General features: G+C 37.7%; 1 protein-coding gene across 3 annotated transcripts in view; it reads left to right on the plus strand.

Annotated features, from left to right (window-relative positions):
- The first annotated feature begins 2,509 nt into the window (after positions 1–2,509).
- Positions 2,510–14,224, plus strand: part of SS18 (SS18 subunit of BAF chromatin remodeling complex) — a 33,673-nt gene continuing 21,958 nt past the window's right edge. For all 3 annotated transcript variants that reach the window (XM_058176034.1, XM_058176035.1, XM_058176036.1), the window contains exons 1-3: positions 2,510–2,730; positions 8,356–8,432; positions 10,499–10,583. In XM_058176034.1, the coding sequence (XP_058032017.1) occupies positions 2,665–2,730; positions 8,356–8,432; positions 10,499–10,583 (228 nt within the window). In that variant the 5' untranslated portion in view covers positions 2,510–2,664. The remainder of the gene's footprint in view (positions 2,731–8,355; positions 8,433–10,498; positions 10,584–14,224) is intronic.

Below are 14,224 nucleotides of genomic sequence, written 5' to 3' on the forward strand. Positions count from 1 at the left end.
CCCTGTTTTTTGCCCAAGATCTCCAAGGAATGTGATCCTGTTCATCAATAAACCTTCTTTCCAAGCAACTTCCATGAATCTAGTGTCTTTTTCCCCACTGGAACTGAACCCAGAAGGACATTTCTTCCAATATCACACTTAAGTAAATAACTGCAGTTATTAAGTTAGTAACATGGTTGTTAAGTGAATCTGGCTTCTCCATTGACTTTGTCTGTCAGAAGATCACAAAAGATGATCACATGACCCCAGGACACTGCAACCGTCATAAATATGAACCAGTTGTCCAGCATCCAAATGTAAATCACATGACCACGAGGATGCTGCAATGGTCATAAGTGTGAAAAATGGTCTTAAGTCACTTTTTTTCAGTGCCATTGTAACTTTGAATAGTCACTAATCACAAGATTCTCAAAATAAATACAGAATACAGAAATCAAACCAGAGACTTTAAAAAGATTTTATGGTCAAAGAACCTGGAAAAAAAATCTGAAACTTTGTTGTTATACATGCTAACAAGCAGCAAGAGTGCTGCAAAAGAAAGGGAAAGAGATTCTAATTCCCACAATGGAAGAACGGAAAAACTAATAGAAGTAGCAGAGATGGCCAAATTAGCTCCTCTAATCAAAGAAAAGAATATATCCAACTTTATCTGTACTCTGGATTTTGTGCTTGAGATAGAAAAAAAAGGAAATTTCAGTTTTCGTTTTGCTGATTAGTTGTTTATTGTTATAGAAATGGCTAGTACATATTGAGCATGTAAAAGTAAAAAGTCAAGACTGTAATATTAGTTTATTCTATTGTGCTGAAGAGTTGGAAGAATGTGTTTTTTCCTATTTATCCTATATTTCTCTCATTTCCCTGTGGGAAGCCACACCTCTCCTAGAAGAATGAAATATTTTGAAAAATATTAAAAAGGCAGAATATTTTATTTCCTCGAGAGGGAGAAATGGAGAAACATGCTCACTCTTTCTTAATAGCCTCCCCTCCCAGCAGATATTTTGTGCCTATTAAGAAAGTTTGAGCCAGCCTATCTACAAAATAAAAGCCTTCAACTTCAGGGTGATGGGATTAAGAACAAGATATGACCCTTCAAGACATAATAGGATTAACCTACTACCATTTAGCAGAAGACATAGAGCTCACTACATTGCACAATCCCGTAAAGGCATTTCAGATATTGCACAACCCCCCCCAGCAGCATCTCTGAAACTTATAAAAATCCATGTACTCTTCAAACCAGTTGGTCAGCTGCACCAGAACCACAAACCCTGGTGGTTCTGTTCATCACTAAACCAACTTTCTAACCAGCCTCCATGTTTCCAGTGTCTTTCTCCCATCTTGAAACTGAACAGATGGATATTTCTTCCAACACCCGTTTCCCTTCCATTTCCCCATTATTTTTATTTGTATTTTATATTCTGATACTAATATACCCTCTGGAACGAGCTCCCTCTGGGGCTTCGTCAACTCCCCGACCTCAGGTCCTTCCGCTGCGAGCTGAAGACGTTGCTGTTTCGAAGAGCAGGACTAGCGTGAATGTAGTTTTAAATTGGGTTTTAAATCAGGGGTTTTAAATGGGGTTTTAAATTTGTATTTAAAAGTTTTAGGCCATCAATTGAATTAATTTTCTATTCTTTTTGCTGTTTTATATGTATTATATATTTTCTGTTGTTTTATTGGCTGTGAACCGCCCTGAGTCCTTCGGGAGATGGGCGATATACAAATATAATAATAATAATAATAATAATAATAATAATAATAATAATAATAATAATAATAATAATAATAATAATAATAATAATAATACCACCAGACCAATTTGATAATTCTTGCTGTTCAAATGCAAGGTTAACTATTTTTGGTCCATACTGACTGATAACAGAACGAGAGAAAAGCTTTATTTATTCTTTTGGCAAGTTGTTATAAAACTAGGATTTTACCAACTACCTTAACTAGTTACGATGCATTTACAGGCGCTTTTTTTTTGGTAAATCAATCATAGTCAAAGATTTCTTCCAACTTTTTAAAGAGAAGATTAAATCTCGAACTGCCAAAGTATGCAGCAAAAATATGATTTCGCCAAGATTTCAACTTCAAAAAACTGCGTTAGTACTTGAGTACGAAACTTTTTCATTCTGCCCCTCGTGATCTAAAAGGTTAAAAATGACTCACTCTCCCAGCACAGAATGGACTGAACCAACACTGAGAAGAGCGGGGATCAAACATGAGTCTACGATGAACATCTCCCCCCCACTTCACTTTTCTGCCAAGCTGTAGCATTTGTCGTAGCTCTAGAGCTCGGAGAAAGTCGGGTAGTAGGAATGTACTATTATCATAGGGGGAAGCGCGTTTATTGTAACGTTCTTAGAAATGCCTTGGCTCATGAAAAATAAATAATCGTTGGGGGAAAAAAACCCGCAACGATTTGTCAAAGCGTTGAATAAAACAGCACGTTGCCCGGTTTCATTTGATGAACGTAGCAGGCCCTCCCACCTCCACTCCACCCCCGCTTTTTAAAGCAGGAAATGGCTGGGCCCAACGGGTAACTGCTTCCTCCTTCAAGTGGCCCGTCTTTTCTGGAGATTTTCTTGGCCGCCGCTGCGCGAGAGGCGTCGAGGAGGGAGCCACCGTGCGCGCTGAGGCGGCTTCAGCCGGGAACCCAAGATGTCGGTGGCGTTTGCCCCCCGGCAGCGGGGCAAAGGCGAGATAACGCCGGCTGCCATCCAGAAGGTGAGCTGTCGGGCCTAGCCCGGGGGAAATCGGGTGCTTCGCCCCGTGTAGAAGCGGGGTGGGGAGCGAGAGAGTCGGGATTCTGCCCCGTCCTCCCCTGCGCGTGGGCTTGACCTGGAGGTCGGTCGAGGCCGGCGCTCGTGACCTGGCAATGATGTCGGATACAAGTCTTTTATTTAATGCCCAGCTTCTTCTTCTTTTTCTCCCCTCACTGTCGCCTTCTTGGGTGTTTCGAGGCTTTGGGTCACGACTCTGGGCCGAAGGGTGCTAAAAACATAAGAATTTGGGCCTGTGTGTTTGCATGACCCGAGAGGTCCGTCTCCGTTGTGGTCTAACCTCTTGTGCAATCCCGGCTTGTGTCAAGCTCTGCAGCTCAAACTCTAAAGGAGACTGGGTAAAACTATGGTTTAATAAACCGAGGGAAAATATGGCCTGCGAGTACAGCAAATAGATGGGGAGGCAATTCAGTTGTAAATTCAGGTGACCTAGACCGACTCCAAATCAAGAGAGTGACTGTTGTAAGGGATCTCTGGAGCAGGGGTCTCCAACCTTGGCAACTTTAAGCCTGGTGGACTTCAACTCCCAGAATTCCCCAGCCAGCTATGTTGGCTGGGGGATTCTGGGAGTTGAAGTCCACCAGGCTTAAAGTTGTCAAGGTTGGAGACTCCTGCTCTGGAGGATAGTGAGATGACTGGAGCTCTTGTCTGTGGAGATTCTGAGTCATCCAGGTCATGCTTGTCCCAAAGGTGCTTTTTCAAGAGGCAGCTGGACTTTCTGGTTTTTCTTTGAAGACATTTCTTTTCATCCAAGAAGCTGCTGGATGAGAAGCAAAATGTCTTCAAAGGAAGACCAGAAAGTCCAGTTGCCTCTTGAAAAAGCACCTTTGGGACTGGAGCTCTTATTAATGTTGAATAATATACAGTGATAATATAGTTTGTTTTGGTGATCTTAGATATAGTCCATATAACTCCGCACCTTATTTGAAGAAACCAGGCATAAAGACAATATTCTTAGCGTCTTCTGGTTGTATTGTAGTTCAGTTGTTTTTAATGGCTAGTAGGTGGATCTTGGAAGTTTGCATACAACCTTGGATAACAACCTTGCATACAACCTTGGTGGAAGGCTGAGCTGAAGTGTAGAAAAAGATTTTAGTGAGATAGGCTGTGGTTTCACAGAATGCTAAACCACATTGTGTGTTTGTAGTTTAGTTCATTTTCAGAATTCAGTGGTTGTGATCCATAAAGCATGAATTTTGGATTGTTGAGAATTAGCTAGTTAGTTACTGGGTAAACCAAGGTTGAACTAGCCATAACTAGCATACTTTGTAAAAATAGCTACATACCTAAAACAAAAAGTAGAAGTAAATTAAAATGTAGTAGAAAAGAAATTCAGGTAATGTTTTGGGCTGTTGATGGGGGCATTCCTGACAATATATGACAGCATGTTATTGTTAGCTTTCCAATTATTAGTGAAACAAGTAATGAGAATAAAAGGTAGCATCATACTAATTCGTATATCTTTGGACTCCAAAGAACCTGGAAGTGAGCTTGTGCTTGAAAAATAGGATTTTAAGACCAACCAAGATGAGTGCTACACCTGCTGACACACATTAATAAAGTTTAATTAAATAGGTAAGGTAAGATTAGTTTTAAACCTTTAGGGTTAAAGAGCTACACTACTTTCATCTGAAGATATATTTAAGTATTTTTGTTGAAAGTTATGCAGCTTAGTCACCATATCATAAGATCAATACACTATATATAAAAAGGATGGAAGATAGAGAATAGACAACAATGTGTGTATTTTTGTTTCTCTTTGAATATTGTCTATCGGACAAAAAGTGAGCATATTTATTTATTTATTTATTATTTACATTTCTATGCCGCCCTTCTCCGAAGACTCAGGGCGGTTTACAGCCAAGTTAAAAAGACATGATATGATTTGTGCTAAGTGCTGTGGAAAATGTTAATAGAGTTTACCTAGTTTTGTGATTTAAAACTATTGTTGAAAAATGTTTCTGTAGTTGTAAAACTAGAAAAACTGCTCTGGAGATTTGGTTATTACAGTTGCTCATACTGTATGTAGCCTTAAAGAAAAATGAAATTCTTGTTGGTGCATGTTACAATATAAAAGAAGGCTTAGATCACTGATGTTATTCACAAATTATAGCAGCTAAAAAAAAAGCTAAAAATATGAAGTCTTGGACTAGTCATTCATCTCTGCTCAGACTACTTCGTTTATTCATTAATCACATTCATATAGCCATCTGTCTCATAAATAGTGATTCTGGGTGGCACATATTAATCAACAAAACAAATATAAAAATAAAATGTAAAAATCCACACTAAAAGCTAAATATCATAAAAAACAAATTTACAAAATCTAGGCAAAGAGGGGATAAGAATGTCCAGCTCAGCAATGAAGCCATTGAAGAATGCCTCCAGTTCCCTGGGAGCTCTGGGCCTGCTAACATAACTAGGTCTTGAAGGACTTCTGGAACATCAAAGGGATGGAGCTAAACTAGTCTTAGGAAGAATGTTCATCAGATGGGTGCCATGGCAGAGGCCTATTTCCTGGAACCCACCAAAAGATCCTTAGCTGATGCTTTCACCACATGCTTTCTCTTCCTGACCTAAAAGGAGGGGCTGATATAACTGGGGAGAGGCGATGTCTCAGTTCAGTCCCATGGCATGAAGGGCTTTAAAGGTTAAAACCAGCATCTTCAATTGGATCTGAAAGTAAACTGGTATCCAGTGCAGCTCGCAGAGCTCTAACATGCACTATTCTAGGAGCAAATTACAACTGCCCTGTTGTTACATTCTGTACCAGCTGAAACATCTGGATACTCTTAAAGGACAATCTCAGGTTGAGCACATTGGTTCAGATTGGAATGATTTTAAACAGGCTTACCAATCCAGGAAATGGGCACAAGTGGTGCAAGATACAAAGCTATCCAAAGCTCACCTAGCCATGACTACCACCTGTTGATTGCTTGTGAATTTTGTGTCGACTCCCAGATTGTGTACTGCACATCTGGGACAGTGCAATCCCATCCAGCACCAAAGATGGCATAGTCCTGGAATCAGTCAGGTCCAAAGTCCAGAGCCACTCAGGCTTGTCAGGATTCAACTGAAGGCTGTTGTTCCTCATCTAGACTCTTCACAGACTCCAAACACCAGGATAAAGCATTCACAGTATCACTTAATTTATCAGGAGTAGAAATATATAATTGGCTATCATCAGCATGCTGTCATCAGCACATGATGACAGATAGTCTTACCCAGTAGCCTTGTGTAGATGCTGAACAGGAGGGAGAAAATATCAAACCCTGTGGCACCCCACATAATAGGGAAGGAGGGCAGACTTCACCTTCCCAGTCACCAGAGTGAAACCAACCCTAAAGAAAACAGTACGACACCATGCTGCCTACCCCATCTTCTAAGCTTATTCATAAGGATACCATATAGTTCCTTTCCTACCTATTATATACTATAATTTTGATATACTATACCAGGGGTGGGCAATTAATTTTTATCAGGGGCCGCATGAGAAGCCTGAATTGTGTCAGAGGGCCACCAACTTTCTTTCATTGTAAAATACTTAAATTAAATATTTTGAATAGCTGGTACTGATAATCAGAAGAATAAAGCACTCTGTAAATATGTATATTAGGTTATGTGAAACTGTGGTCTATTGGTTAAATAAGAAAAACAATTATTGAACCAGTGCAATTTATTTTTCAAAATAAAAGTTTAATTTATGGTGTTTATGATTGGCCTCACGCGGGCCGGACAGGGACGTACAAAGGGCCGGATGTGGCCCGCGGGCCTTAATTTGCCCAGGTCTGTACTATACTATAAATTGGTTAACCTTTAATTAAAATCAGTGTGAAATATTAAGTGTTCAAAAAAGAAATATTGATGACAGGTAATTGATTTGATTTCCATTAAAGAAGTAGCTTTGCTTTTTGCTGAACCAAGCAATTTTATTTTACTACTGAAATCTCTTGTAGCTACTTCCAATGAAAATAAAAAGATGCTTTAAATAACTAAAGTAATATAATTTAGTAGATCTGTTAAAATCAATCTGTTTTGTCTGTTACAACTGATACCCCTTAGAACTGTCAAACTCACGGCCTGTGAACCGGTTGCATCACGTGCTGCCCCTGCCGGGTTTACTGAAGGGGAAAAAAGTCCCAATACGTCATGTGACAGCACTGTGATAACGCAAGTTTGACACTCCTGCTTAGAAGAACTTCGGATTTTTCCTTTTGAAACCTAGCCATGAAATGTGCTTGACCAAATGTCAGAAAAGTCATTTATTTAAGAGTAGCCAAGGAAGGTAGTATAAAATGATTATTGTCAAACATTTACCATATTTAAGTGAAGTTTTTTGAGTTCTAATTTTGTATGACTGACTCATCCTATTCTGATATTCTTAATTTTTCTTCCCAAAACTAAATATCTACTTTGAAAGAGACTTTGTTGTTTTTCATATAAAATGATTGATAGATGTGTGAGAGACTGTGGTATGATGAAATAGTTTTTATTGTTAAAAAAAATCTCGAAAGGCTATTGTTTGGTTTTTGTATCTTTTAACTAGAAGTAAAACTATAGCTCTATAACAATGGGAGAGATAACTAAGGGAATCTTTTTTGATGTAGTTTTATTATTGTTAGACTTAGAATAACTTTATTGTCACTAAACATACATTAATTGGCATACATTAAAATGAAATTTTGTTTCATACAGCTCTCAAAGAGTCATCACCTCCAGCATACACTACATAAACATGACAAATAAATAGTTACATAGTCAGCCAGATCTTTAGTCTGAATTTGGCATTTTTAGTGAGACCTTTCAAATTCTTGCCAAGGAGCCGGGATAGGCACATACTGTATGTGTTGTTTGATGGTATTAAAGGTTTGTAAACTGTTCCAAGTAAAACTACCTCTTGCAATTGACTGATGGTGATTTTGTCAATGCCGATGTTTTCTTTTGCCGTAGTTGTCCTACTTCTATTTGCAACTTTTTGTATTGTGTGACTTTCTTTAGTTTCTTCTTTTCTGCTTTGCAGTGTCTACTGTCCAAACTCTTTTGGCTTTATTATCAGCAATTGTTAAATCTGTTGTGTTACAATTATTGTTGATTACATTTGTACGCTATCCAACCCCCATCAACTCTGGGTGCACTCTTATGCAACTGAGGGTCTGGTTTTATATTTTTGTGTCACAGAAGTTCATGCAGGTATGCAGAGATTTGGCGGAACAACAAAGGAACAGAGCAAGAGTTCATTCCTGTTATTTTTCTCTTACCATTCTGATCACTTGAGTTTTTTGGTAAAAAATAATACTGCAAAGCTGAACTGTATGATCTTATAAGAATGGGGAAAATGACAAATGATAACTTAGCTATAATCTTGTCACAAGTAACTGTAGGGAAGTAATCAGTCTTTTGCCAAACTTTCAGAAATGGTGCTTAAATACAGTTGTTAAGTAACACATGTTGACAAAGTTCAGCTTTTTTGCAGCTTTGCCTTGACATCTGTATTGAAGGTAAAACAGATGGGTTCAAGCTCAGTCAGTACTAGTTTATCTCATTCTAAAAATCTGTTCTGTTATTTCAGATGTTGGATGAAAATAATCACCTGATTCAGTGTATAATGGACTACCAGAATAAAGGCAAAACTTTGGAATGCTCTCAGTAAGTTAACGATAACTTCAATATATCAGCCTGGACTCCTAGTGGCTATATGAATATGTCCACACTTCAGGTTAACAACACAGAAGTAGTGAGCCATTATTTTCCTTGAATATCTTTTTTTTATAAAAAAAATTCTGGTTTATTATATATCACATCAATTTCCTCCAAGTTTTAGAAAGCTTGGGAGAGAGTTTTTTCCTGCTGTATAAAGGGTTGACCAAGCTATAGGTAGTTCTTGCTTAATGACCAAAGTTTGGACTGGAGTCTTGGTTGTTCAATGAAGCTGTCATTAAGCAAGACATCCCTGTGACATCTTGCTCATTGACTATGATTCCAACACTCCTTGTTGCAGTCGTTATGTGGTATCACAAGTTGTTAAGCAAAGAGAGTCTCTCTCCATGCCTGCAAAGTTATAGGGAAGCAGGGAGTGATTTGGGGGCTCTGTTCATGCTTGGATTTCTGCTGCCGAAGTACAAGCAGCATGGACCCCATAGACTCCTTTCCCCACCTCTGCGGAGAGCTTCACAAGGGCAAGAGAAGAAGGACACTAACCTTCTTTTAGTGTCTAGAGTTTCAGCAAACCACAGTTGCTGAAATCCAAGCATGCACAGAGCTTCAAATCTCTCTCCCTCTGCCTCCACAAAGTTCTCCACAGAGGTGGGAAGAAAAGGACCCTAAGTTCCATGTATGCCTGGACCTCAGCTGATGAAATTCAAGCAGGCACAAAGCTCAAAATCCTGCCTGCCTCTGCAGAGAGCTCAATGGATGCAGGGAGAAAAGGACTTTAAGCTCTGTCCCTGCTTGGCTTTGGTCAGCTGAGGTCCAGGCATGCACTGAGCTTGACCATGGAGGTCTGTGTGCTATATTTTGTAATGGTCAAAAGTGCTTTACACTTCTTTCTGAAGCCATCATAACTTCAAATGGTTGTTAAGCAAGTACTACCTATAGTGCATAACAGGTATTTGGAAAAATATGAATCTGTTTCTAATTATAGGTAGTCCTCAACTTAACAACCAAAATTAAGCCCCAACGTCTACTGCTAAGTAAGACAGTTAAGTGAGCTTTGCTGCATTTTATTACCTTTCTTGTTACAGTTGTTAAGTGAATCACTGAAGCTGTCATGTGAATAATTCAGTCATTAAATGATTCTTGGTTTCTCTCATTGACTTTGCTTGTTGGAATCCAGCTAGGAAGATTACAAATCACGATCACATTGACCCTGGGATAGGACAACTGTCATAAATATATGTCCATTGCCAAGTTTTTGAATTTTGACCATGTGACCACTGGGATGTAAGCGTGAAAACGGTCATAAATCACTTTTTCAGTGCCATTGCAGCTTCAAACAGTCGCTAAATTAATGGTTGTTAAGTCAAGGACTACCTGTACACAGTCATTGTATCAAGCAATAATATATTTAAGGCAACTTGTTTGTCACTGAATTGGTTTTGTAACATGGAGGTATGGAGAAGAATGGTTCAGTAGACAAATCAGAATAACAGTATTTCTCTATAAGCTTAGAGGAAAGCAGAACAGGCCTTGGGGTAAGTATAAAAAGCCTTCATCATATCTCACTATTCAAAAATCAAAATTATACTATGCCAAAATGTCCTTTGGATGGGAAAACCCAAACAATATGGTTTCCAAGCCATGACTTTATGTATGAATCAAGCCACTGTGATATACGCGCATACTGTATATTCAGTTTATTCCCTCAAACAGTTATCTTATGCTTTAGGTATGTTTGTCAACTATGCTTTTTAGTTTTTGAACAAAAATATGGAAGTTATTTATATAGAATAATTTACCTCAAGGCTGGTAGTGAGTTATTTAAATATAAAAGATCATACTTTGAAATAAGCTTTACCAGTAATAATAGCAAAAATAGTCTGTTATCCTCAATTTATCTTGTTGATTATAATTCTTGAAATATTTTATCATTGCTGTACTTTTCTCCAATTATACAGTTGAAAATTATAGAAATATCCCAGTATTATAACCTATATGTTAGTGGAAAACGATCATGTGGGAATTTTTTTAACTTAATTTTTTTCGTTTAAAATTAGGTACCAGCAGCTGTTGCATACAAATCTGGTCTACTTAGCCACAATAGCAGACTCCAATCAAAACATGCAATCTATATTACCACCAGTAAGTACCATGCAAAAAAACCAATTGCATTTTCTGAGAAACAAAGATATATTTTACAGAAAAGTGCTATAATGCAGGGGTCACCAACCTTTCGGACCTCAGGGACCACTAAATTCATAATTTTAAATCCCGCGGACCACTAATATGATCTGCCTAATGACCAGCTGGGTGGGTGTGGCTAGATGGTCATGTAACTGAGTGGGCAGGACCAACTCAATGTCACATCGAGGGCCACCTCACCAGCTTCTACTCACCCCTCCCCTCCCAGCTCCTCCTCGCTTCCCCATCCGGGCTCCTTTGGCCCCAAGAGGAAGCAGTTGTGCGAGCTAAGCAGCCACCACAAGAAAGAGTTGGCAAAACAGCTCAGTTCAAATTGGATCTGACTGAGGAGGCTCAGTAGAAGCACCTCACTGAGGATTACAAACATAGGCTTTCCAAGCAGAGGGAAGACCTGCGAGAGTGCAAGGCCAGATACCAGCACCTGGAGGCTCAGCGGGCTGAGATGGTCAGACGGTTCCAGGCATGATGCAGTCTCACTGGAACAAGGCCCTCCGGCTCCTTGCCACAGCACTTCCCTCCAGCCTTTGCCCAAAGCCCTGCACCAGGAGGCTGAAGCAGACCCCAAGTCAGAATTTCTGTCCCCCTCCAACCCACAAAAAAGGGGGAAGACCCTCTGCAGCAACACAAACATTGATTGCATGTATCTGGTCCAGGGGCCGTAGTTTGAGGACCCCTGATTTAGTGCAATGCAAATAATTTTTCTGCGGACCACCAAAATTTTCTCATGGACCACCAGTTGGTGACCACTGCTATAATGCATATGGTTATGGTTTAATAACTCTTTGAGTATTGTATATTACGACTATAACTTTTCATAACATAAGAATTATATTATTAAACCTAATGCATATTTAAATATATATTTGAGTATTATATCCATCTTTGTGTTAGGTCCTTATAATTTTTTTCATTTGAAATTTTTTAATTCCAGGTTACCTCTTGAACATTTAGGTAGATCTTAGCCAATTGTTTTATGAATTCAATCAGATCTTTTGTTTTTATTTAAATATTTAATGGTCATATATTAAAATACTTAGTTCATTAGCAAATGTTTCAAATGTTGAATGTTTGAGATGATTTCATTATTACTTTTTATGAGAAACAATTTATGTGGAAGTCTGTGAACTTTATTTTAATAAAATGTACTATTTCCAAAGATATATAAAACCAGGTCAATGTAGAGAAATTCTTAATCTTGTGTTAGAAAAGCAGAATTATAGAAAGTGTCATTCTGCTTATTAAAGGAATTATATAACTTGTCTTGTTATATGCAGTGTTTGAACCCAATTTCTAGGAAGTATCTTTTTTTAAATAACATTACAACTGGATAGATTTCTACTATCCACATTTCCGGGCAGTGATCCCTGTGGAATATAAATTCCTTTCTATGATGTCGTTTCAAACAACAATTAGGGATTTGTAGTTTAAATACCTGTTTTACCACTTAAGGCAGCTTTAGAACTGAGTAGAATGAATTCATCAGTATTACAGGGTTTTCCCGTTTTTGTTTTGAGGCAGTTGCAAAGTGCTGTGGTTTTGAAGTACATTGTAATTGTTTCTTCAAAATTCATTGCCATGGTCTGATGACTTTCAGGTTGCTTTTTGACTGGCTGGTGTTAAGCGACCTAATGGAAAAAAGATTTTCCTGCCCCATTTGAATTTCAGAGTTTGTATCTGGTGAGGTCAGATATCATCAATATGCAGATGATACATCTTGACCTCAGAAGTGTTGCTGTTAAAGTCTTCATGGTACAGAATACTTCCCCAGTCTTATGCCAGGATATTGCTATTGTATATTCCTTTCTTGTCAATTTCATCTTCAGCAACCAGAAGTGATATCAGCAGTCATACATTTTGGTCAACAGAAGATGGACTCCACCATCAAGGAATTATAATAATAGTAATAATGATAAGAATCTGCAAAAGATTCAACGTTTCTTCATCAAAAATCAAATGTTTTTGAGTTGAAATAATTGCCTGTTTTACAAAAAGAATTAACTCAAAATTGAGGCTTCATAAGGCATTAAATTTGATCTTACAGGAAAAAGTTGTAGTGAAACTTATCCTAGATGCTGGGTAGAATAGCAATAGCACTTAAATTTATATACTGGTTCACAGTGCTTTACTGTCCTTTCTAAGCGGTTTGAAGCAATTACCATTTTTAATGTTAAAAATACTATGTTTGCACTTGAATATTGTATAGTATTATAGCTTTCAACCTTTCTTTGGCAAACCTTTTTTCCTGTAAGATCAAATTTAATGCCTTATACTTACGAAGCCTTAATTCTGAGTTAATTCTTTTTGTTAAACAGGCAGTTATTTCAACTCAAATGTTATTTCAACATTTGATTTTTGATGAAGAAACCTTGAATTTTTTGCAGTATTTTCATATTAAATAAATCAAGATGAATTTTGATTAAACAGTAATATATGAGTATAAAAGGAAGAAGGAAGAGAAAAGGTTTACGCTTCTTGTAATTGCTTTGTATTTACTGTAATTGTAATTGTTCTAATTGTTTACTGTGAAGTAGCAGTAAATTTTGTAATGATATCAGTCTTCTAACTCTAATTGTATACTTTTAATTATAACAGTTAATTAATATGGTAACTTCTCAATTTTAATACTAAAAAGGTGATATTATATGGGCTGTTGAGAACCTGTTAGAGTAATATGAAGGTGACATATTTTATCATTTACAAATATATCGCCTCAGAAATCATCCTCTTTTATTTAACAACTTCATTTATGGTTCTTGAATATAAGAGTCTTTCCTCTCAAATGGGAGAGATATTTATAGAAAGTTGGATTGGGCTTTGGAAGTTTATCACCTGTTGAAATTCTTAACAAAATCTTTAATCCCTAAAATTTATCTCTTTATATTAAACTCTCCTAGAATACACTTCACCGTATCTGATGGTTTTGTTTGATACTGTAAGATTTTGGAATTACTCAAATTTTCTCTTGTTACTTCTTTAATGTTATACTAAAGAAAGCTGTTGTCAGGAATAAATACAGGTAGTCCTTGACTTACACCACTCCATTTAGTAACACTTTGAAGTTATAACTTATAACTGTTGCAGCTTCCCCATGGTCACATGATTTAGATGTGGATGCTTGATAACTAACATTTATGATGTTGAAGCGTCCCACCTTTTGCAAACTTCTGACAATCAAAGTCAATGGAGAAATCAGAGTCACTTAACAATCGTGTTACTAATTTAACAACTGCAGTGATTCAGTTAACAAATGTGGCAAGAAAAGTCATAAAATGGGGCAAAAGTCACATTACGAATTTCTCACTTAGCAACATAAATTTTGGGCTCAATTGTGGTCGTGAGTCAAGGACTACCTGTATTCTTTTATGTGTGCTTTAATGGCATAGTGCCGGACTATCCAACAGACTATCTGTCGCTAGTATATTTTTGGCTGTCCTGCACAAATAGTCAAGAGTTGGCATGCAACAGTAACATCTGACAGAAACCAGGAAGTGAGTCTTTTTTGTCACAGCATTTGCCTTCTGGAATAGCTCCCACTCTCACCCCCCCCTCCAAGATTTGTATAGCTTCCTACACACACTCCC

The sequence above is a fragment of the Ahaetulla prasina genome, chromosome 3 (genome assembly GCF_028640845.1).
Source record: "Ahaetulla prasina isolate Xishuangbanna chromosome 3, ASM2864084v1, whole genome shotgun sequence".
NCBI classification, from domain to species: Eukaryota; Metazoa; Chordata; class Lepidosauria; order Squamata; family Colubridae; genus Ahaetulla; species Ahaetulla prasina.